The 22,487-nt window shown below is 39.1% G+C and overlaps 1 protein-coding gene across 2 annotated transcripts in view; it reads left to right on the forward strand.

Annotated features, from left to right (window-relative positions):
* MGAT4A (alpha-1,3-mannosyl-glycoprotein 4-beta-N-acetylglucosaminyltransferase A) overlaps positions 1-22,487 on the forward strand; it is a 123,264-nt gene that overhangs the window by 42,408 nt on the left and 58,369 nt on the right. The window contains exons 3-5 of one of the 2 annotated variants that reach the window (XM_055399189.2): positions 6,270-6,437; positions 8,096-8,236; positions 19,562-19,695. In XM_055399189.2, coding sequence (XP_055255164.1) covers positions 6,270-6,437; positions 8,096-8,236; positions 19,562-19,695 — 443 coding nt within the window. The remainder of the gene's footprint in view (positions 1-6,269; positions 6,438-8,095; positions 8,237-19,561; positions 19,696-22,487) is intronic. The other variant, XM_055399191.2, reaches the window with a different exon arrangement.

The raw sequence follows: 22,487 nt of genomic DNA on the forward strand, positions 1-22,487 counted from the left end.
TATTTCAAAATCTTTTCTGTCTCCAAGTGTACCTTCAGCATTTTTTAGAGCGGTGTATTTATTTAGCTCACAGCAAGTGGGGTCTCCGTTGCGGCCCGTGGGCTCTAAGCTGTGGTGCTCAGGGTCTTCAGTTGCAGTGTGTGGGGTTAGTTGCTCCCCGGCGTGGGGGATCTTAGTTCCCTGACCAGGGATCAAACCTGCATCTCCTGCATTGCAAGGTGAAGGTGAATTCTTAACCGCTGGACCACCAGGGCAGTCCCTGAATTGAGGATTATGGACCTAAAATTTTTGATGAACCCCTCTTCTCCTCGGAGCTCTTAACATCTCATCTCTTGAGAGATGAGAGAAGAGATCTTGGGACCCAAGGAATTACATAACAGTGAGTGCCCTGTGTTTTTTTTTTTTTTGCTTGTTACATGAGGGGAGAAGGGGGGAAGGGAACAGAACAGCATTAATTTCCAGGCTGCTGGAGTCTAGACCTACACTGAGGACATTATTGGGTCCCTCAGTGCTACTCACCCAGTGGCTCAGCATCAACTTGGAGCTTGTTAGACATTCCCAAGCCATGTGTCAGACTGGAGGAGGAAGTCGCAACCCACTCCAGTATTCTTGCCTGGAAAATCTCATGGACCGAGGAGCCTGGCAGGCTGCAGTTCATAGCATCACACAGAGGCGGACACGACCGAGCACACACGTCAGACCTCCTGAGTCAGAATCTTCGGAGGGCGGGGCCCGAGTTTTATGTTTGACGGGCTCTTTCTGGTGGTTCCTACGCACAAACAAGTTAGAGAAGCAGTGAGGCACCAAATCTTGTTCGTAATTTTTAGCTATCCATTCTCCTTAGAAGTGTCTTCAGATCCTGTTCTTCTAGCCTGTTTCATTCGCTCTCCTGTCTTTGACTTTTTCTAGGCTTTTAGTCTCCTAAACTGTCTTCTGAATCCAGTTCTTTAATTTTTTTTCTTTAAGAGATCTGTTCATGGGAAAGTGTCCATAATTTCATGTAGGCCTTTCTGTTTAAAAATGGTTGTATAAGAATGGTGAATGTGGAATAAAATGTTTTCAAAAGCAGTGACTTCCTGAAATGTGTAGCTTGTTAAATTTTAGAATCTGTTACAGGGAGTTTTTCACGTATTTAAGAAAAATTTTTTCTGTATGAAATAGTTCAGTGTAGTACCAAAGAACAGAGGGATGGATCAGATGGTTTGTCAACCTTCTTTCCAGTGTCAGAATTTTATTATTTAATAAATACTAAAATTAAATAATTTAAAAGTACGTTTAATTTTTGATAATTTTAATTTCAACATAAAAAGCCAGTTTTTAAATGTTAGCTCATAGAATTAAGTAGTACCACCCAACATCTTGCTGATAACAATGAAAAAAATGTTTTATGTTTGACTTTTATGTACTACATATTCAGTTCAGTTCAGTTCAGTCGCTCAGTCATGTCCGACTCTCCGCGACCCCATAAATCACAGCACGCCAGGCCTCCCTGTCCATCACCAACTCCTGGAGTTCACTCAAACTCATGTCCACAGAGTCGGTGATGCCATCCAGCCATCTCATTCTCTATCGTCCCCTTCTCCTCCCACCCCCAACCTTAGTTATTAGTGTTTCTTTGTGTTTTCATCTGTACTATTTATAGATTTTTAAATTAAATTGTTGAGTCTGAGGCTATTACTGTTGAACCATATGAAATTACCATTTTTTTTTTTTGGTCAAAAATGTTCAAATACCAGCAATTTCATATGGTTCAGCTAGTAATTCTTTGAAAACCTAAAGGTCCTGACTTGATTACTGATTTGAAGAAATGAACGTGGTTTCTTTAGAAATTTTGTATGTTTCAGATTCTTAGGTTCACAGAATGTGATTCATACTTTTAATGTCTAATGTGGGTATGTGCTTTTATACAATTAAGAAAAAAAAAAAAAGCTTGATTTGGTCTTCAATAAAAACAAACCAGTGACCAAAACCAGGGGCTTTCAGTGAGGTTGTGTAAAAGTTCCCTCGTGGTTTCCTGCCAGGTTTTCCCATAGAAACTGATTGACATCATTCAAAGAAATACAAAAATAAACATTTTGTCAGTAACATTGAAAATAGGATATTGTCAAACACATGTCACTAATTTGATGGAGTTTTTTGTCGATTATGATAGAGTTTGAACTTTTTCTGAGAGCTGGTAAGCCACTCTCTCCAAGAGAGTAAGGTGGTACTATGGAAAATACGCATGGAGACAATTCTGGAAGTCACTAGTAATGCTGTGTTCAGGTGGACAGTGGAGGATACTCTGGGAGGGATGGTTGTAGGAAAGCCATGTGTAACTGTTCCCTGGTTACAAGAGTCAGTGGTGTCCCTTGGAATTCCAAGCAGGACTAGCTGAGAGCTTTACTGCACAGTCTTGACTTAGGCAGTGTAGACTTGCTCTGATGTCGTGGAGAGAACACTTTTGAAACTTTATTTTATTAAAGTGTAGTTGATTTACAGTTGTGTTTCAGGTGCACAGCAAAGTGATTTAGTTATATATACATTCCTGTTCAGTATTCTTTTTCATTATGGTTTGTCACAGGATATTGAATAGAAGTCCCTCTGCTCTACAGTAGGACCTTATTGTTTATCCATTCTCTGTAATAGTTTGTACCAGCTAATCCCAAACTCCCAAGAGAGAACACTCTTAATATGAAAGGGTGGAGTTAGAAGCAAAGAACAGATGGGAACGAGATGGGAAATGACCCATTTTGAGCACTTTCATAGCTATATGCTATGGAGTAAGAGTAGCAGTAGCATCTGAATCTGAAAGAAAATATGTGTGACTCTCAACCCAAGACATCTTTTCAAAAGCATGGCCACTTCACCTCAAAGTAGGGGAGGCAGACTGGAATTTGGAGTGGGGGTTATTCCTCTGCTGGTACTGGCTGGTCTCCCTGCTTGGTGAGGCTGGCCTCTGGGAAGGTAGTTTCCAAAAGTACCAAGACATGCATGTAGGGCAGAGGGTGGCCTCAAGGCCACATCCCTCCTACCACAAAAGAGCTGCTGAAAGACCAGACCTGTATGCCATCCCATCATCCTGCTTACTTTTAAAAAACTTCTTATTTTTTAAAAAGTTTCAACTAAGATGAAGTTTTAACTTCTCTATGCATTTTACATGTTGTGAACATGTTGCCTCTTATTGTTTTATCTATCTGCAGAAACTTGTTTCTTTTCCGAACTAGGTGAAAGTACATTACAGAAATCATGTCTTTTTACTCCTGAATAATTTTATTTCCTAAGAACAGGAATTCTCTTACTTTATGACAGTCAGGTGTCAAGTTTTAAAAATTTCTGCACCATGTTGCATACTCTGTATCTTTTCACCACACTGTGACACATGTGATATCTTAGTTCCCTGACCAGGATGGAACCTGTGTCCCCTGCATTGGAAGGTGAAGTCTTAATCACTGGACTGCTGGGGAAGTCCTGTAGTCCGTCTTCTATTAGTTTGTCCCAATAATGTTCTTTAAAGCATTTATCATTTTTTCTGATCCAGATCCCATCCAGGACTGTCATTTGTGTTTAGTTGTATCATACAGTGTTTGTCTTTCTCTGTCCTGCATCCATGTTTGATTCTCACTCAAATCTGTTATTGCTTGGACAGTTGCAAAAGGGTGATTTTCTAACATTCATCCTTTTTCATAATTTATAAGCTGGCATTCCACTGTAAGAAACACTTTTCTGTCATCTGTTAATTGTTATTTATTAAAATGGACTCACAGATTCTTACTTTATTTAGTAAGTTGAAAGTCATTACCATCAATATTTGTTTTGATACTTAAATTGCCCTGAATTTGTCCAGTGAGAGCCCTCAGGGAGCTTCCTGTGTCCTTTTGACATATCCTGTGTTGTTTTTTAAGTTGAAATATATTCTTTATTTATTTATTTGGTCATGCTGCAGAGCATGTGAGATCTTAGTTCCCCAATCAAGGATCAAACCCCCTGCTTCGAAAGTGCAGAGTCTTAACTGCTGGACCACCAGGGAATTCCCTTGGCCTGCTTTTCTTTTTTAAATAACATTTTCTTACTTGACCCAAGTGTGCTCCAAATTATCTTAAAGTTATTTCTTCAAAGGGTTCTAATCCTTTGTTAGTGGCAGGTGTCTAGAAGCCACTATCGTGGCACCTTGTAGGTGGTAAGAGGTAAAGAAGAAAGGACTCACAGGGTAGTTCATGCGTGCTGATTTTGGACACAGTCTGCTTGGTGTGCTCAGCCTTTGTCCCCACTGTCTGCACCTGGCAGTCAACACGGGTTTCGTTTCTAGAGCCATATAATGCATTCTGATCTCAGAGTAAGTTCCCTTCTAGAATCTTTTTGAACTTTTAAAAACATTCTTCTATATGAATTTTAGAATGACATGTCAAAAGTGAAGTTCCAAATTTTTTTGCTATTTTGAAAGCGGTTGCATTTATTATTTAGCTTAGGGTAGGGTTTATCTTTTTTATTTTTTGCAAGATTGGGTTTTCCCACTTAGAATTAATAACTGAGTTAATTTTTTTTTTCTCCCATTACAGGCTCTAGGAAAAGGCTTATAGATTTTTTTTAATTTAATTTTTTAGGCATATAGCTTTTTATCACATAACTCTTGAGTGCTTCCTACAGTATAATTGTTAATAGTTTTGTGTTTGTGAATAGTATTTGTATAACATTTCTTTTGTTGTGAATGTACATGTATGGAAAAGTACGTAGACCATGAATGTATAGTAATGAATTTTATATAACCACTAGCCAGGCCAATAACTAGAACCTTGTTGGCACCTGGAGACTCCCTGTATACCCTTTCCTAATCACAACTCCTGCCTCCTTCCTTCCCTCCTACAGACAGCAAATTAAGGAAACTAAAGCTATTTACATTGTTCAATACAAGGAAACATGACAGTTAAGCAGGAAGACCTTATTATCTGCCACAAAATTCACACACGATATTTACTGTGTGGTCCTTTATGTAAGGGACAAGGAATAAGGCAATTGACTGTTTTTAAGACTAGCTTGATGAAACAGGCAGATTTCTATTCCTTAATTCTGTTTCTTACTGAGTCCATCCTTAAGTAAAACTGAGATTACAATATGAATTAAAAGTAGTCTTTCCAAGATTTGTTTCATTTAGATGTCAAATTAGTAGTAGCCTAGCTTGATAAAGATGCCAAAACCGTTCTGATTTCTCTTGTTTAATGAGGTTGTGGAAGTTGCTTCACCAGCCTCAGCTTCCTTTCAGCACTGCTGATCAAGATAAATGCATGGTTTCTTTTCTGTGATCTCTTAGAGTTTGGTGTCCAGTTCTGTCCTGGGGCCTCTACACACAGTGTACTTCATATTTGAGCTGTCTTGTTCTGTTATTTCAGTGTCTACATTTATCCCTGTTTATTTCCCAGGGTAGGCTTTCCTGGTGTGTGATTGTCTCAAATTCAAGTAATTGACTTTTAAAAAAATTATATTTATGTTTTTGGCTACACCTCTTAGTTGCAGCATGTGGGATCTAGTTCCCTGATCAGGGATCAAACCCAGGCACCCTGCATTAGGAGAGTGGAGTCTTAGCTACTGGATCACCAGGGAAGTCCTTGAAATAATTGACTCTGTTGTCATCTTACATCTACGTGAGTGATTTGGTAGGCATTAGGAATTTGACCCAAGTCTGGCCTGGGGAAATTTTTGCAGAATAGAAAGTACAGAAGAAACAGCCTATGGAAATGGATGGTTATGCTATAAATGTTATATTCATTATATTATTAGATATGTTATCATCAGTTTCAGTGATTCGTCTCTGCTGCTGCTGCTGCTAAGTCGCTTCAGTCGTGTCCTACTCTGTGCGACCCCATAGACGGCAGCCCATCAGGCTCCCCCGTCCCTGGGATTCTCCAGGCAAGAACAGTGGAGTGGGTTGCCATTGATTCGTCTCTACTTTCATACAAATAGGGTGTTTACGGTTGTCTGTACCTTTTAAGAAGTGATGTTGGTATCATGCTTGAAGTACTAGTTCCAAAAACGTTGTCTTTGTCCCCCTATCTTTAACTTTCCAAAGTGCTGATTAGAAAGTGCTCACATTCTTACAGATATTGATAGCACTGTGTTACTGGAGGCTCTGTGACTACTTTTTTATTTTCAGTTCTGTCTCAGTGAATTAAAAAATGAGTATCTGTTTCTGAAAAATGCAGCTTTAAAATTTGAAATGTTACAGTTCAGTTTTGATTATAATGGTGTTTTATGTTTTTTTAAGAAATGCACTAATAACGTCGTTTTGTTTTTAGAAAAAGTGATTGCTTATCAACGAGAATTTCTTGCTCTCAAAGAACGTCTCCGAATAGCTGAACATAGAATCTCTCAGCGCTCTTCTGAACTCAGTGCCATCGTACAGCAATTCAAACGTGTGGAAGCAGAGACAAACAGAAGTAAGGATACAGTGAATAAGTTTTCAGGTACAGGCACTGTTTTTTGTTTTATGGAAAGATTATATTTTCAGAGAGTTTTGTGAACTATTCTCTTTGAAAGCTGTCTATGGTTGCTTATCAGCCAGCATTTGTTAACCTTTACAGAGAGAAAAATCACCATGCAAAACTCTTTCTGTTGTTGTTAATTATAAAACAATTCTATTAATTGCTAAATTTGATTTAAAGAGAGTAATATTAAGTTCGGAGAAGGCAATGGCAAGCCACTCCAGTACTCTTGCCTAGAAAATCCCATGGATGGAGGAGCCTGGTAGGCTGCAGTCCATGGGCTCGCTAAGGGTCGGACACGACTGAACGACTTCACTTTCACTTTTCACTTTCACACATTGGAGAAGGAAATGGCAACCCACTCCAGTGTTCTTGCCTGGAGAATCCCAGGGATGGGGGAGCCTGGTGGGCTTCTGTCTATGGGGTCACACAGAGTCGGACACGACTGAACTGACTTAGCAGCAGCAGCAGCAGTATTAAGTTAAATTTCAGTTATATACATTTCATTGACAATAGTGAAGAAACAGCATCTTTTTAAAAACATACAATATGAGGCTAAAATTTAACTCGGTGTTCATGATCACTTCTGTTGTGACTTGTGTGGACTTCAGATGAACTCCGGGGAATCTTTGAGCTATTTGAAGCAATTACTGCTCTTAACATGACTTACAAGAAATAAAAAAGACATAGTTTTACAATGGGTACTTTGAATGCATAAAAGTTAAATTCCTAAAAGGGAAATTACTGAACAATAGGATGAAATGTTTTAGGGTTTTTGATGCTGTTCTGAATAGCTGAAACATATATTATCACCACAATTTAATAATCTGCTAATTTAATTTGAAGGTGAATATTGTTGTCTTATAATTTGTTGTTGTTGCTTTAATGTAAGATTAAACTTGAATATCATGTATGATAGTCCTTTTGCATTTCTTCTGTGAATTTTTGGTTCTGAATTTTTGGAATATTTTAATGGAGTTTTCATATTGTTCTATACGAAATTACTGTCAAGGCTACCAGTCCTTACTGCTTACTTTCTTATGTCAAAAGTTAAGTTCTAGTTCAGTGGAATTTTAAAACAATATTCTTTATCCTATCAAGGTTTTATTTTTATATTATATTAAATGGTTCATTGATTCCTCTTATAAAAACTGAAAGATGATTTGAAAGTTATGAACAGTACCAAAGATTCTCAACTTGTGTTGTTTAAATTATTGTACTTGAATTAAAAGAAAAATCTTCCATGTGAAGTTTTGGGCAAATGTAGTAGCATAAAAAAGTAGAAGCTACTGGTGGTGGTTGTATTTATTATTGTTGCATTTTATGAACGGGTCACTTGTTTAAAGTCTGTCCCCTTGAGCTCGAGTTCTGACATATTACGAAGATGAGGAGTTCATGTCCCACCTTCTCGTAGTACTTTAGCTCACCTTCTTAGCTTTATTTAGGCTGTGCTCAACATCATGACTCTGTGAGACTCTGGTTACAAGTGTCCATGGAAATCTTACTCACCACAGCATGAGAGAAAAATTTAGGAGAGAAAATTCTTTTAGTTTTCATATATTTTTAATGCTGTCTTGGTAGCATCTGTAACATCTAAAAGTAAGATATTACCATAGAATGATTATACTTCTGTGTTTCAGATGATACCCTAAAGATATTAAAGGAGTTGACAAGCAAAAAATCTCTTCAAGTGCCAAGTATTTATTATCATTTGCCTCATTTATTGCAAAATGAAGGAAGCCTTCAACCTGCCGTACAGATTGGAAATGGACGAACAGGAGGTATGTTTGTTTCCTATTGTAGTTGCATTGCTGATCAGAATTGTGTCTTGGAGTATTATGTGGTATTAACTTTACTGAGGCTTTCAATGGCTAAGTCAGATATCTCTTTGTAAATGTCACATTGCATTTGAAAATATGCAGGTTATTTTCAAATATCTTTTGATACTGATTTCTAACATTAATCCACAGTGATAAGAACACACACTGTATGATTTCAATACCTTTAGACCATAAAATTGTTTTTTTATCCCTGGATATGTTGCAGTGTCTCCTAGTTTATGGTCTATGGGAATTTGAATTTGTATCCTACTGTTGTGTGAAAATTGTATAAATCTTAATTATGTTCAGTTGGTTCATGGTGCTTTTCAGGTCTACTGTATCCTTCTACATTTCTGTCTCTTCATTCTGTTAATTTTTGAGAGTTTGATATTCTAACTCCAACTAAAAATCTTAATTTATGTACTTAAGCAATAATTTAAAAATAAGAGGAAAAAAGAAAAATGCACATTAGTATGAATGGTCTCCATTTAAATAGTTACAAGCAAATTAAGTATTTGTATATTATATAAATAAAATTAATTTATGCCAGCATCCTCGTGCAAAAGAGCCATTTGTAAATCTTGTTGCAGTCAATATGGTTACTAATAAAACTTTAATAAAAGTTTTAGTTTATTTTTAAAAAAATCACCATCTGGGTAAGATGCCATAGCCATTTCATCATTTGTTGCTTTAGACTATTTATTTATTAATAAGAATCAAATCAAAAGAAAGTAGAAGTACTTTTAAAGTCATTTAAAACCTCCAAGGTCTCTTATAGGTTCTTTTATAGTCAGTTCTTGTTTCATGAATGTGACATTCTCTTTCTTTTTTGATGTTGCTTTTTCTATCCCATTTGTTAAAGATTTTTTCTTCATAAATATAATAAAATCTTAGTCAACCAGTCTCTCAGTAGTTGACATTCTTATTAAACTGAAACTGTTTTCTAAAGATAGAAAAAGCAGACAACTTGGGGGAAAACAACCAAGAAAACCTGCAGATTTTCTTTAAAAATCTTTCTTCCTAAATCTTTAGGCAGTGGTTCTTAATATTTTTAAAGTAATAGAACCCTTTAGTTATTTTAGGAAAGCTATCAACTTTCTACTTAGAAACATGCTCCTAGAAAAGTAATTTTATATGTAATTTCTGGGGTTTTGTGGAGCCCTAGAACCTATGAAGGCAATGGCAAGCCACTCCAGTACTCTTGCCTAGAAAATCCCATGGATGGAGGAGCCTGGTGGGCTGCAGTCCGTGGGGTCGCTAAGGGTCAGACACGACTGAGCGACTTCACTTTCACTTTTCACTTTCACACATTGGAGAAGGAAATGGCAACCCGCTCCAGTGTTCTTGCCTGGAGAATCCCAGGGACAGGGGAGCCTGGTGGGCTTCCGTCTATGGGGTCACACAGAGTCGGACACGACTGAAGTGACTTAGCAGCAGCAGCAGAACCTATGTAGGCACTGTACATGAAGAACTTCAGTTTATTTATTTATTTTAATTATTTTTTTGTGGGCTCCCCAGTGAGCCTTTTTAAAAATTTTTAAACTTTTTGGCCCCACCACTTGGCATATGGGACCGGACCTCCTCCTCATGTGTTGAAAACACAAAGTCTTAACCACTAGGCTGCCAGAGAAGTCCCCAGGAGCTTCAGTTGTTTCAGGTCAGAGAAAACTACTTTTTGCTTACAATTCTGTTCTTCTAAAATCAGGCTGATTAAAGAACACTACTCAAATCAGCGCATCCTTCTAAGGGTAAGGAGGGAGAAGAGTGGTCAAGGCAGCTACTGACCTCCTCGAGAAAGGAATTCTCACATCCACCCATCCTCCCACAGATTTACAAAGGCAGAATGCAATAAACAGGCACAGTGATCACAGATGGGTCAAAGGCCATCTTGTATAACTAGGGTTCCCAGATATTTAAGAAAACCAACATCATGAATGACTTAATGACTCACAGAGCAAGCAGACTATAATATTAAGACATGTTTTCAGAGGGATTAGGAGTGACAGCTCATAAGTGACTATTTATAAAAGGATCTGTTAGACATCTTTGTGTTTTTATTTTGATACTTGTATTTTAAGTTTCCATATTGTAAGGATAGATATAGCTGAAGATCAAATAAGTGATCAGAAAGATTGAGCTGGCTGTGGAGTTCTTCTGGATGCAACATAAAGGATGCAAAGAGTTCAGACAAGGATTTTGACATTTATCTAATAGGAATATGAGAAAGAGAACAGAGAGAGTGAGGGGAGAAATAATCAAATAAATAGTAGAAGAAAATTTCTTTGATTGAAGAAACGCACATGTCTTCAGATGAAGAACTCTCTGCTGGGCAAGGTGGTTGAAAAAAGACCCTCCCCAGGTTACCTGTCAGAATGGCACTACTGATTGGTAGAGGACAGTGGATAATTCTTTAGATACTTGCTGAAGTTAAAAGAAAAAACGGGGAGACTCCTCTGGTGGTCCAGTGGCTCAGACTCTTGTGCTCCCAATGCAGGGTGCCCGGGTTAGAGCTAGACCCCACGTGCCTCAGCTAAGAGTTAGCATGCCACAACTAAAGGTCCCGCAGGCTGCAACCAAGACAGACCCACGGCAGCTAAAAAACATCCATGCACCCTCTGTGAGTTTCGTTACACACAATCAGATGTGATTCCTAGTCTTGTGATCCTCATGCTACTAAAGGAAGAATGCTTTAGTCAGATAATCAATTATATAAACAGGTGTACGGTTAAACAATGTTAATGATGTGAAGGATGATTTGAGAATGAATAGAAAGAGTATTAATTAAAGAGTTTAGTCTTGAAAAATACATTTGACCTGAGATCAGAGGAATAGGTCGTTTACTGGTAAAGATGGGTGAGTTAGTTTCCTGTTGCCGTGTAGCATCTTACCACAAGCTTGGTGACTTGAGACCACACAAATTTGTTACCTTATAGTTGGGGAGGTCAGAAGTCCTAAAATCAGTGTGTCAACAGGAGTGTGTTTCCTTTGGAAGCTCGGGAGGAAAGTCCATTTCTTTGCCTTTTCCAGCTCCTAGAGACACCTACATTTTTTAGTCTGTGGGCCCTTTTATCTTCAGAGCATAGCATCTTCAAATTTCCCCCTGAATGTGACCTTTAGCTTCATTGCCACATCTTAGAGCAGTACAGATCATTCAGTTCAATTCAGTTCAGTTCAGTCGCTCAGTCATGTCTGACTCTTTGTAACCCCATGAATCACAGCACACCAGGCCTCCCCTGTCCATCACCAACTCCCGGAGTTCACTCAAACTCATGTCCATCGAGTCGGTGATGCCATCCAGCTATCTCATTCTCTGTCATCCCCTTCTCCTCCTGCCCCCAATCCTTCCCAGCATCAGAGTCTTTTCCAGGGAGTACAGATCATTGGGATATGCCAATACCTAAGGTAAAAAAAAATGTTTGTTAGGCTTTTCACAGTTTACTTGGCAGCTAGGTCGTGTAGTTTTTTCCCACGGATCTAACAGGTAGTTCTGTGAGTAAAGGAAACCACACAGTTGCTCTGTTATGCGTTTCCAATGAGTAATTTAGTTTTTAACAAAGACAAACTGAGTAATTGAAGAAATGCCAAATTAAGGTTGTTCTTGATTTTTAAAGGAAATAAGTACTCGATTGAAAACTTCCTGGAAAGTGGAAGAAAACTGATACAACTGTTGATATCTCTGTCAATTTATAAACTCCATGAGGCAGTGGCCTTAGCTATCTTACGACTGTGTTTTATTTTATTTTTTTAGACGTTTTATTTTTTATGTCAGTCAGTTCAGTTGCTCAGTCATGTTCAACTCTGCGACACCATGGACTGCAGCACACCAGGCCTCCCTGTCCATCACCAACTCCCGGAGTTCACTCAAACTCATGTCCATTGAGTCTGTGATGCTATCCAACCATCTCATCCTCTGTCATCCCCTTCTCCCGCCTTCAGTCTTTCCCAGCATCAGGGTCTTTTCAAATGAGTCAGTTCTTCGCATCAGCTGGCCAAAGTATTGGAGTTTCAGCTTCAACATCAGTCCTAATGAACACCCAGGCCTGATCTCCTTTAAGATGGACTGGTTGGATCTCCTTGCAGTCCAAGGGACTCTCAAGAGTCTTCTCCAACACAGTAGTTTAACAGCATCAATTCTTCGGTGCTCAGCTTTCTTTATAGTCCAACTCTCATATCCATACATGACTACTGGAAAAACCATAGCCTTGACCGGATGGATCTTTGTTGGCAAAGTAATGTCTCTGTTTATTAATATGCTGTCTAGGTTGGTCATAACTTTTCTCCCAAGGAGAAAGCATCTTTTAATTTTATGGCTGCAGTCACCATATGCAGTGATTTTGGAGCCCCCCAAACTAAAGTCTGCCACTGTTTCCACTGTTTCTCCATTTGCCATGAAGTGATGGGACTGGATGCCATGAATTTTGTTTTCTGGATGTTGAGCTTTAAGCCAGCTTTTTCACTCTCCTCTTTCACTTTCATCAAGAGGCTCTTTAGTTCTTCTTCACTTTCTGCCATAAGGATGGTGTTATCTGCATATCTGAGGTTATTGACATTTCTCCCAGCAATCTTGATTCCAGCTTGTGCTTCATCCAGCCCAGCGTTTCTCATGATGTACTCTGCATATAAGTTAAATAAGCAGGGTGACAATATACAGCCTTGATGTACTCCTTTCCCATGTCCAGTTCTAACTGTTGCTTCCTGACCTGCATACAGATTTCTTAAGAGGCAGGTCAGGTGGTCTGGTATTCCCATCTCTTTCAGAATTTTCCACAGTTTATTGTGATCCACACAGTCAAAGGCTTTGGCGTAGTCGATAAAGCAGAAATAGATGTTTTTCTGGAACTCTCTTGCTTTCTCCATGATCCAGCGGATGTTGGCAATTTGATCTCTGGTGCCTCTGCCTTTTCTAAAACCATCTTGAACAGCTGGAAGTTCACAGTTCACGTACCGTTGAAGCCTGGCTTGGAAAATTTTGAGCATTACCTTCCTCGCGTGTCAGATATGTTCAATTATGCAGTAGTTTGAGCATTCTTTGGCATTGCCTTTCTTTGGGATTGGAATGAAAACTGACCTTTTCCCGTTCTGTGGCCACTGCTGAGTTTTCCAAATTTGCTGACATATTGAGTGCAGCACTTTCACAGCATCATCTTTTAGGATTTGAAATAGCTCAACTGAAATTCCATCCCCTCCACTATCTTTGTTTGTAGTGATGCTTCCTAAAGCCCACTTGACTTCACTTTCCAGGATGTCTGGCTCTAGGTGAGTGATCACACCATCATGATTATCTGGGTCGTGAAGGTCTATTTTGTACAGTTCTTCTGTGTATTCTTGCCACCTCTTCTTAATATCTTTTGCTTCTGTTAGGTCCATACCATTTCTGTCCTTTATTGAGCCCATCTTTGCATGAAATGTTCCCTTGGAATCTCTGATTTTCTTGAAGAGGTCTCTAGTCTTTCCCATTCTGTTGTTTCCTCTATTTCTTTGCACTGATCACTTTGCACTGCTTTCTTTTCTCTCCTTGATATTCTTTGCAACTCTGCATTCAAGAGGGTATATCTTTCCTTTTCGCTTCTCTTCTTTTCACAGCTATTTGTAAGGCCTCCCCAGATAGCCATTTTGGTTTTTTGCATTTCTTTTTCTTGGGGATGGTCTTGCTCCCTGTCTCCTGTGCAGTGTCCCGAATCTCTGTCCATAGGTCATCAGGCACTCTGTCTGTCAGATCTAGTCCCTTAAATCTATTTCTCACTTCCACTGTATAATCATAAGGGATTTGATTTAGGTCATACCTCAATAGTCTAGTGGTTTTCCCTACTGTCTTCAATTTAAGTCTGAATTTGACAATAAGGAGTTCATGATCTGAGCCATAGTCAGCTCCTGGTCTTGTTTTTGCTGACTGTATAGAGCTTCTCCATCTTTGGTTGCAAAGAATATAATCAATTGGATTTCGGTGTTGACCATCTGGTGATGTCCATGTGTAGAGTCTTCTCTTGTGTTGTTGGAAGAGGATGTTTGCTATGACCAGTGCGTTCTCTTGGCAAAACTCTATTAGCCTTTGCCCTGCTTCATTCTGTATTCCAAGGCCAAATTGGCCTGCTACTCCAGGTGTTTCTTTACTTCCTACTTTTGCATTCCAGTCCCCTATAATGAAAAGGACATCTTTTTTGGGTGTTAGTTCTAGAAGGTCTTGTAAGTCTTCATAGAATCATTCAACTTCAGCTTCTTCAGCATTACTGGTTGGGGCATACATAGACTTGGATTACCATGATATTGAATGATTTGCCTTGGAAACAAACAGAGATCATTCTGTTGTTTTTGAGATTACATCCAAGTACTGCATTTCAGACTCTTTTGTGATGGCTACTCCATTTCTTCTAAGGGATTCTTGCCCACAGTAGTAGATATAGTGGTCAGTGTTATGTGGCAGCCTGGATGGGAGGGGGGTTTGGGGAAAAATGGATACATATGTATTTATCACTGAGTCCCTTCGCTGTTCACCTGAAACTATCACAACATTGTCAATTGGCTATACCCAAATACAAAATACTGTTCGTGGGGTTCTCAAGGCAAGAATTCACCCATTCCAGTCCATTTTAAGTTGCTGATTCCTACAATGTTGATGTTCACTCTTGCCATCTCCTGTTTGACCACTTCCAATTTGCCTTGATTCATGGACCTAACATTCCAGGTTCCTATGCAGTATTGCTCTTCATAGCATCGGACCTTGCTTCCACACCAGTCACATCCACAACTGGATGTTGTTTTTGCTTTGGCTCTGTCTTTGGCTCAGCCTTGTTTTAACTCAGTGAAACTATGAGCCATGCCATGTAGGGCCACCCAAGACGGATGGGTCATGGTGGAGAGTTCTGACAAAATGTGGTCCACTGGAGAAGAGAATGGCAAACCACTTGAGTATTCTTGCCTTGAGAACCCCATGAACAGTAGTTTGTATTTGGGTATAGCCAGTTAACAACGTTGTGATAGTTTCAGGTGAACAGTGAAGGGACTCAGTGATACATACATATGTATCCATTTTCCCCCAAACTCCCCTCCCATCCGGTCTGCCACATAACACTGAGCAGAGTTCCCTGTACTATATAGTAGGTCCTTGTTGCTTATCCATTTTAAGTATGGCAATGTGTACATGTCCATCCCCAACTCCCTCTCTCTTCTTCCCATCCTTCCCCCCAGCAACCATGAGTTCCTTCTCTAAGTCTGAGAGTTTCTATGTTGTAAGTTGCAACTGTGGTTTTAGATTGTCTGGTACATTACAGATGTGTTACAGATGCACAGTTCATATTTGGATGGGAAATACTGGACAGTGAATCAGTGGAACAGAGTACCTCGTCCAGCCCTTGGGCTCTCTTTCTGTTTGGCTGCTCGATTCACCTTGCTCCTTATGTCAGGATGACGTGTGTGCTTAGTTGCTCAGTCGCGTCCGACTCCTTGTGACTCCATGGACTACAGCCCACCAGGCTCCTCTTGTCCTAGGATTCTCCAGGCAAGAATACTGGAGTGGGTAGCCATTCCCTTTTCCAGGAGATCTTTCCATCCCAGGGATTGAAACCAAGTCTTCTGAGTCACAGGAGGATTCTTTACCGTCTGAGCCATGAGGGAACCCCCACCAGGAGGATGATACGGCCTAATTGTTCATGTTGCTGATGTTTTTCTTCCAAACTCTGACCCCTTAGAACACTTTGATTTTCTACCTTGTAAACCATAGAAGAAGAGTTGTAGCAAACAGGACAGGCTGGGTTATGCGGTGGTAACTAACAGCTCCCCAAATTTAATTAATTGAAGGTTTATTTATTTCTGCTCAAAGTACATGTTCATTAGGGTTAGCAGGGGACTTCATGCATCACTAACCACTCAGGATCCAGGCTGATGGAGCGGTTGCCATGTTAAATGTTACTGGCTGCTCTGCTGAGCAGAAAAGATTTCATACTACAGTTCCAGGTGCTCAGGACCTGAGTTACACATGCTGGTGACTCATTGTTTCTAGTCCTATCCTCTTTCCCCAGCCACTTAGGTGGTGCTGGTGGTGAAGAACCCTCCTGCCAATGCAGGAGACATAAGAGGCATGGATTGGATCCTTGGGTTGGGAAGAGCCCCTAGAGGAGGGTATGATACGCCAGTAGTCTTGCCTGGAGAATCCCATGGACAGAGGAGCCTGGTGGGCTACAGTCCTTGGGGTCGCAAAGAGTTGGACACGACTGAAGCGACTTAGCACACAGCACGCACAAAGAGGACCTTACCACATGTCCAGAAGGCAGGAAAGAGCTGTCCTGTTTTCATGGTGTTTTGTGAATTACCACTGGCATGGATACTCTTAATTCTGTAGATTTAGCTGAAATTAGTGCTTTCCTTTTCCGTGCTTTTGAAGACCTTGAGTGCCTTGGTTTAAACTAAAGAATTTCTATTTCAGGTCCAAAACAGTCTATCGGGGAAAAATGGCTTCTTCTCCAAAGATGCCTTCTAAACTTTTGTGTCTGTTCTCCACAAAGTTTGGTAACCTTTTAAAATTGCAGGTTGGATACTGTCACTTGCCCACTTACCACCCTACAATGGCTTTCCTTTGCACAAAACTGAAACTAAATTTAAAGTTATGTGTTACCTGATCCTGAACTGATTCCTCTGAATCTGATCTCATTCTGCTTTGGATACGTTCTAGTCTTGCTCTTGCATGACTAGCTTAAGACCATTCTGTCTTCAGCACCCAGCTGTTTGCTCATCTTGGTCATCTTCTCTCTCTCATTGTTAATTACCAGCTCAGTTGATATTAGAGAGTCTGTTCGTGACTGTACTATCTGTAGATGTACCTTTCCTTCCCCTGTCCTCTGCACATTTTTAATATTGCCACATTTTAAGATTATTGTTTTGTTGTTGTTCAGGTGCTAAGTCATATCCGACTCTTTGCGACCCCATGGCCTGAAGCACAACAGGCTCTCCTGTTCTCCACTGTCTCCCGGTATTTGCTTAGATTCCTGTCCATTGAGTTGGTGATGCTATCTAACCATCTCATCCTCTGCCGCCCCCTTCTCCTTTTGCCTTCATTCTTTCCCAGAATCAGGGTCTTTTCCAATGAATTGGCTCTTCACATCAAGATTATTAAAAAGTATTTATCTTTTTCCATCCTCTAGAATGTGTTCAGTAAGAAAGGTCCCATGAAGGCAAGGACCTTAGCTATGTTGTTCACTCTTATATCCCTAACACCTAGAATAATGCCTTGCATTTAATGTGTTCAATATGTATGTTCAAAACAAATATAGCGCATCTTTTTTTGAGTCATTGAAAACTCTTCAGCCCAGAATGAGAGAGAGGATTATGATATTCACACTTGGGGCCTTCCCTTAAGCTATTTGGACCTTAGTATTCTGAACTGCACAATCCTAGTAGTAAAATCATGAATCCATAATCTTTAAGCCTCCTTCTAGCTTTAGAAGTCTATGACCTCTAAGTATTGGGTTGGCCAAAAAGTTCATTTGGATTATGGAAAAAGCTGATGCTTTGTAGTACAGTAGTCCATTCTGAAGGAGATCAATCCTGGGTGTTCATTGGAAGGACTGATGCTAAAGCTGAAACTCTAATACTTTGGCCACCTCATGCGACGAGTTGACTCACTGGAAAAAGACTCTGATGCTGGGAGAGATTGGGGGCAGGAGGAGAAGGGGACGACAGAGAATGAGATGGCTGGATGGCATCACCGACTCGATGGACATGAGTTTGAGTGAACTCCGGGAGTTGGTGATGGACAGGGAGGCCTGGCGTGCTGTGATTCATGGGGTCGCGGAGAGTCGGACATGACTGAGCGACTGAACTGAACTGAACTGAATCTCCAATAAATTGTTACCTAATTAAAGCTTCATTTAAAATTTTGCAAGCTACTTGTCCAATGATAAATAACACTTAGGATACTAAGACTTTGAAAGATGTTATTTTTAAAAACATTATGAAATACTGTCATATATGTGTTCCTAAATATTACTGTGCTATGCAGAATTGTGTCATAAAATGCTAAAAATGGGGTTAGGATCACAACACTCAAGAACACTGTCAGTTTCACACGAAGAAAAGATAAGCTAATAAAAGCAGTGGCACAGTGTCACGCATATTCAGTGAAGGAGATGTGCATAAATACTACAATAAATACAATATTCCATCATTACCTGTGAAAAAGACTTGAGGTTTGCTTGTTAAAGTGGGCTTCAGAGGGACTGCAGCTTGGAAGGTTTCTGTGGAGTGGTGCAAAGTGGGTGAACTGAAATCTGGTGGAAAGTTGTAGGACAGAAATAGACGGGTGTGGTTCTCAGCGTGCAGTGAAGCAAGACAGCTGTGCATTATTTTTACCCGGCTTGGTTCGCTTTTCTGAACTCAGTCCAAATGGGTACAGTTTTCTGTGCTCACCTAGTAAGTGTTTGTCCCAGGGGGGAAATTGCATAAAAGCCAACATAAAATCCACGTCATGCTCAAATTGTTCTCTCGTGTAGTCATCATGTTGGAAGAATGCTTGAAAACAAGCATTGTGGTCGACCTGACCGTAATTTTAGATTTACAGTTGCACAAATAGTGCACAGTTTCCTCTTACCTCACTTATCTTCTGTAACTATTCACACCTTATGTAGCTGTTGTATAATGATCAAAACCAGGGAATTAGCACTAATGCTGTTAACCTTGGCTCTTGCTCAGATTTTGTCATTTTATTGTTGTTGTTGCTGTGATTCTGTTCCAGGAGCTAACTCAGGATTCCGTATTTCATGTACTTGTCAGATCCCCTTAGTCTTCTCCAGTCAAGGACAGTTCCTCATCCTTTCTTTCCTGGTCTTGGTGGAGTATCCCCTGAGTTTGCATTTGTCTGACGTTTCTTCATGGTTAGATTGAGGTTATGAATTTGGAAAAGAACCACAGAAGGGCTGTTGTGTCCTTAGGCCTCCTCATACATAACATGTGAGACATTAATTTTCAGGATGTGTTTAATATTTCTAGGTTTCAGTTGTATAATAAAATCTGTTGTTTACACTTTACTGTCCAGTTTTACTGTGTGGTTTAATGTCTTTCATCTTTATCAGTTCTTTGACATTATTGCTTTTCTTATGAAGAAGCCATATGGAAAAGAATTACTGTGTAATGGGTATACCCCATATCTTTGATTACTTTTCTTTCTGAAATGTAGTATATTTTGATCACCCAGTTCTTTCTATCAATTTGAGAGGGTATAATTTTGAATTAGTGGAGTTTTTATGCATTGTCTTTGTGACATCTTTTAATATAATTACTATCATTTTTTTGTTTCAGTTTCAATAGTAATGGGAATTCCTACAGTGAAGAGAGAAGTTAAATCTTACCTCATAGAAACTCTTCATTCCCTTATTGATAATCTGTATCCTGAAGAGAAGTTGGACTGTGTTATAGTAGTCTTCATAGGAGAGGTAATTATTTGTTATATATATATTTTTACCACATATACTCTGTGAGAATTGAGACCGTATTTTGAATATGCTCTTGTAAACTTTTTGTATAAAACGTGATGAGTAAAGGTTAGGTGGTCTATTCCATCTGACAGTTAAATATAAATCTAACTTGTAATGTTTGCATTCACTTCCTTTCTGTATTCACAATCCAGGAATGGTAATAACTGCTGTCAGCTGGATGATACTATATATATAGATCCTTTACAAACGAGTCTGCATTTTTAGCTCTAGGAACTGAACTTGGAGATTTGCATGGATGTCTTTTGGGAGCTTTGAAAGTTGAGAAAGGCTTAGCCTAGGCTGGGGTTTCCTTCATTTCTATCCTCTCTACCCCTTCCCCGTACTCCCAAGGTACAGCCACATTATTGTGAGCCTGTGGCGGATTCATGTTGATATTTTGTAGATGCCACCACAGTACTGTGAAGCAATTGTCCTTCATTTAAAAACAAATTTTAAAAAGTCAAAAAATGAAAAATCAAACATCATGTTAATGATAAATACTAGATTTCTTTTTGTTTTAAGAAGGAAGAAGCACCCTGGAATAAATATTTCCTTAATTATAATATAGAATTTCAGAACATAAGAAGGTTTTATAACCTCATCTGATTCTGACCCACCGATTCCCAGCTTTTCAGTGTTTCCTGTCTCCTTTTAAATGAAAATGTTCTTGTTTATATATAAAGAATAAACACATGTATATTGTTCAAAACATTACAGAAATGTATATTGAAAAATTGCCTGTAATTCCTCCATATAAATATAACTACTGTCACTATTTTGAAATACATATATATCTTTTGAGGTATGAAATACATATATCTTAAGAAATTTTTCCCTTGGCTGTATACATATATATAAGTGGAATTGTTATGTATATTTCTTAGTATCATGGACATTTTCCCAAGCTAAAATAGATACCTACCACAACATCATTGTTATGGCTTCATAACATTCCACTGTATGGTTTTTAATATTCTTGATTTAATTTCTGACTGACCTATTTAGACTGTTTCACACCTTTGCTATTTTCACACTGCACTGAACATTACTATAAATAAATGGTTGTGCACTTTGCTGGTACTGATGCAGGATCAGTTCCTAACTAACTAACTATCAATTCTTAACTAATAACCATCAGTTCCTAACTAATAACTATCAATTCCTAACTAACGTGGAATTACTGGGTAGAGTCCACATACATTAAATGTTCACACCTGGGCAAGATGCCCTGCAGAAGTTGAGCTGCTCATGTCCCTTTTCAGAAGTCTGGGTGAGAGCTTTGTACCCTGTCCCCAGGCTCTGTGAGATAATATTATTATTCTTTAAGTTTATTTTGGCTAATTTGATGGGTAATGATAATACATTGCTTTTGTTTAATTTGGATTTGTCTATTGAATGGGATTAAATGGTTTATATATATTTGGGCCATTTGTATTTATAATATTATTATTTTTAAACTTATTTTAATTGGAGGCTAATTACTTTACAATATTGTGGTGGTTTTTGCCATACACTGACATGAATCAGCCACGGGTGTACATGTGTCCCCCCGTCCTGAACCCCCCTCCCACCTCCCTCCCCGTCCCATCCCTCTGGGTCATCCCAGTGCACCGGCTTTGAGTGCCCTGCTTCATTCATCGAACTTGAACTGGTCGTCTGTTTCACATATGGTAATATAGGTGTTTCAGTGCTGTTCTCTCAAATCATCCCACCCTTGCCTTCTCTCACAGAGTCCAGAAGTCTGTTCTTTACATCTGTGTCTCTTTTGCCATCTTGTATATAGGGTCATTGTTACCATCTTTCTAAATTCTGTATATATGCGTTACTATACTGATTGGTGTTTTTCTTTCTGACTTTCTTTCTTACTCTGTATAATAGGCTCCAGTTTCATCCACTTCATTAGAACTGATTCAAATGCATTCTTTTTTATAGCTGAGTAATATTCCATTGCATATGTGTACCACAGCTTTCTTATCCATTCATCTACCAGTGGACCTCTAGGTTGCTTCCATGTCCTGGCTATTGTAAACAGTGCTGCAATGAACATTGGAGTACACTTGTCTCTTTCAATTCTGGTTTCCTCTGTGTGTATGCCCAGCAGTGGGATTGCTGGTTCATATGGCAGTTCTATTTCTAGTTTATTAAGGAATCTCCACACTGTTCTCCATAGTGGCTGTACTAGTTTGCATTCCCAACAGTGTAAGAGGGTTCCCTTTTCTCCACACCCTCTCCAGCATTTATTGTTTGTAGACTTTTCAATGGCAGCCATTCTGACGGGTGTGAGATGGTTCCTCACTGTGGTTTTGATTTGCATTTCTCTGATTATGAGTGATGTTGAGTAGTCTCTGCTCATTCTTTTCATTTGCAAGTTTTGATTTATAAAGAAATTTTCATATAACTGAACTCTGACTGTTTCATTAATTCTGTTGTCCAGTTTGTCTTTTGCATGAGCTTTGTTTATGATATTTTTGTCTGTTACAGAAATTTTACATTTTAGTTAATCAAATTTGTCAATCACATATTGTATATCAGTAGAAACTGGTACAACCTCTTTAGAAAGCAGTTTGTCAATAGCTGTTAAAATGTCAGGTTTCCTCTGTGAGCTAACATCCTGCTTCTAAAAATTGATCCAGTAGAAACATTTGTGAGTATTTAAATATGTTCCAGCACGTGACGCATTCGTACGGCTCTTAATGTGCACTGATAAAATGAACAGAGAAAGTGGTCTCATGAAACAGACTGGGAACCAT

The sequence above is a fragment of the Moschus berezovskii genome, chromosome 11, assembly GCF_049115385.1.
Source record: "Moschus berezovskii isolate FMDL1 chromosome 11, NW_MosBer_1.0, whole genome shotgun sequence".
NCBI classification, from domain to species: Eukaryota; Metazoa; Chordata; class Mammalia; order Artiodactyla; family Moschidae; genus Moschus; species Moschus berezovskii.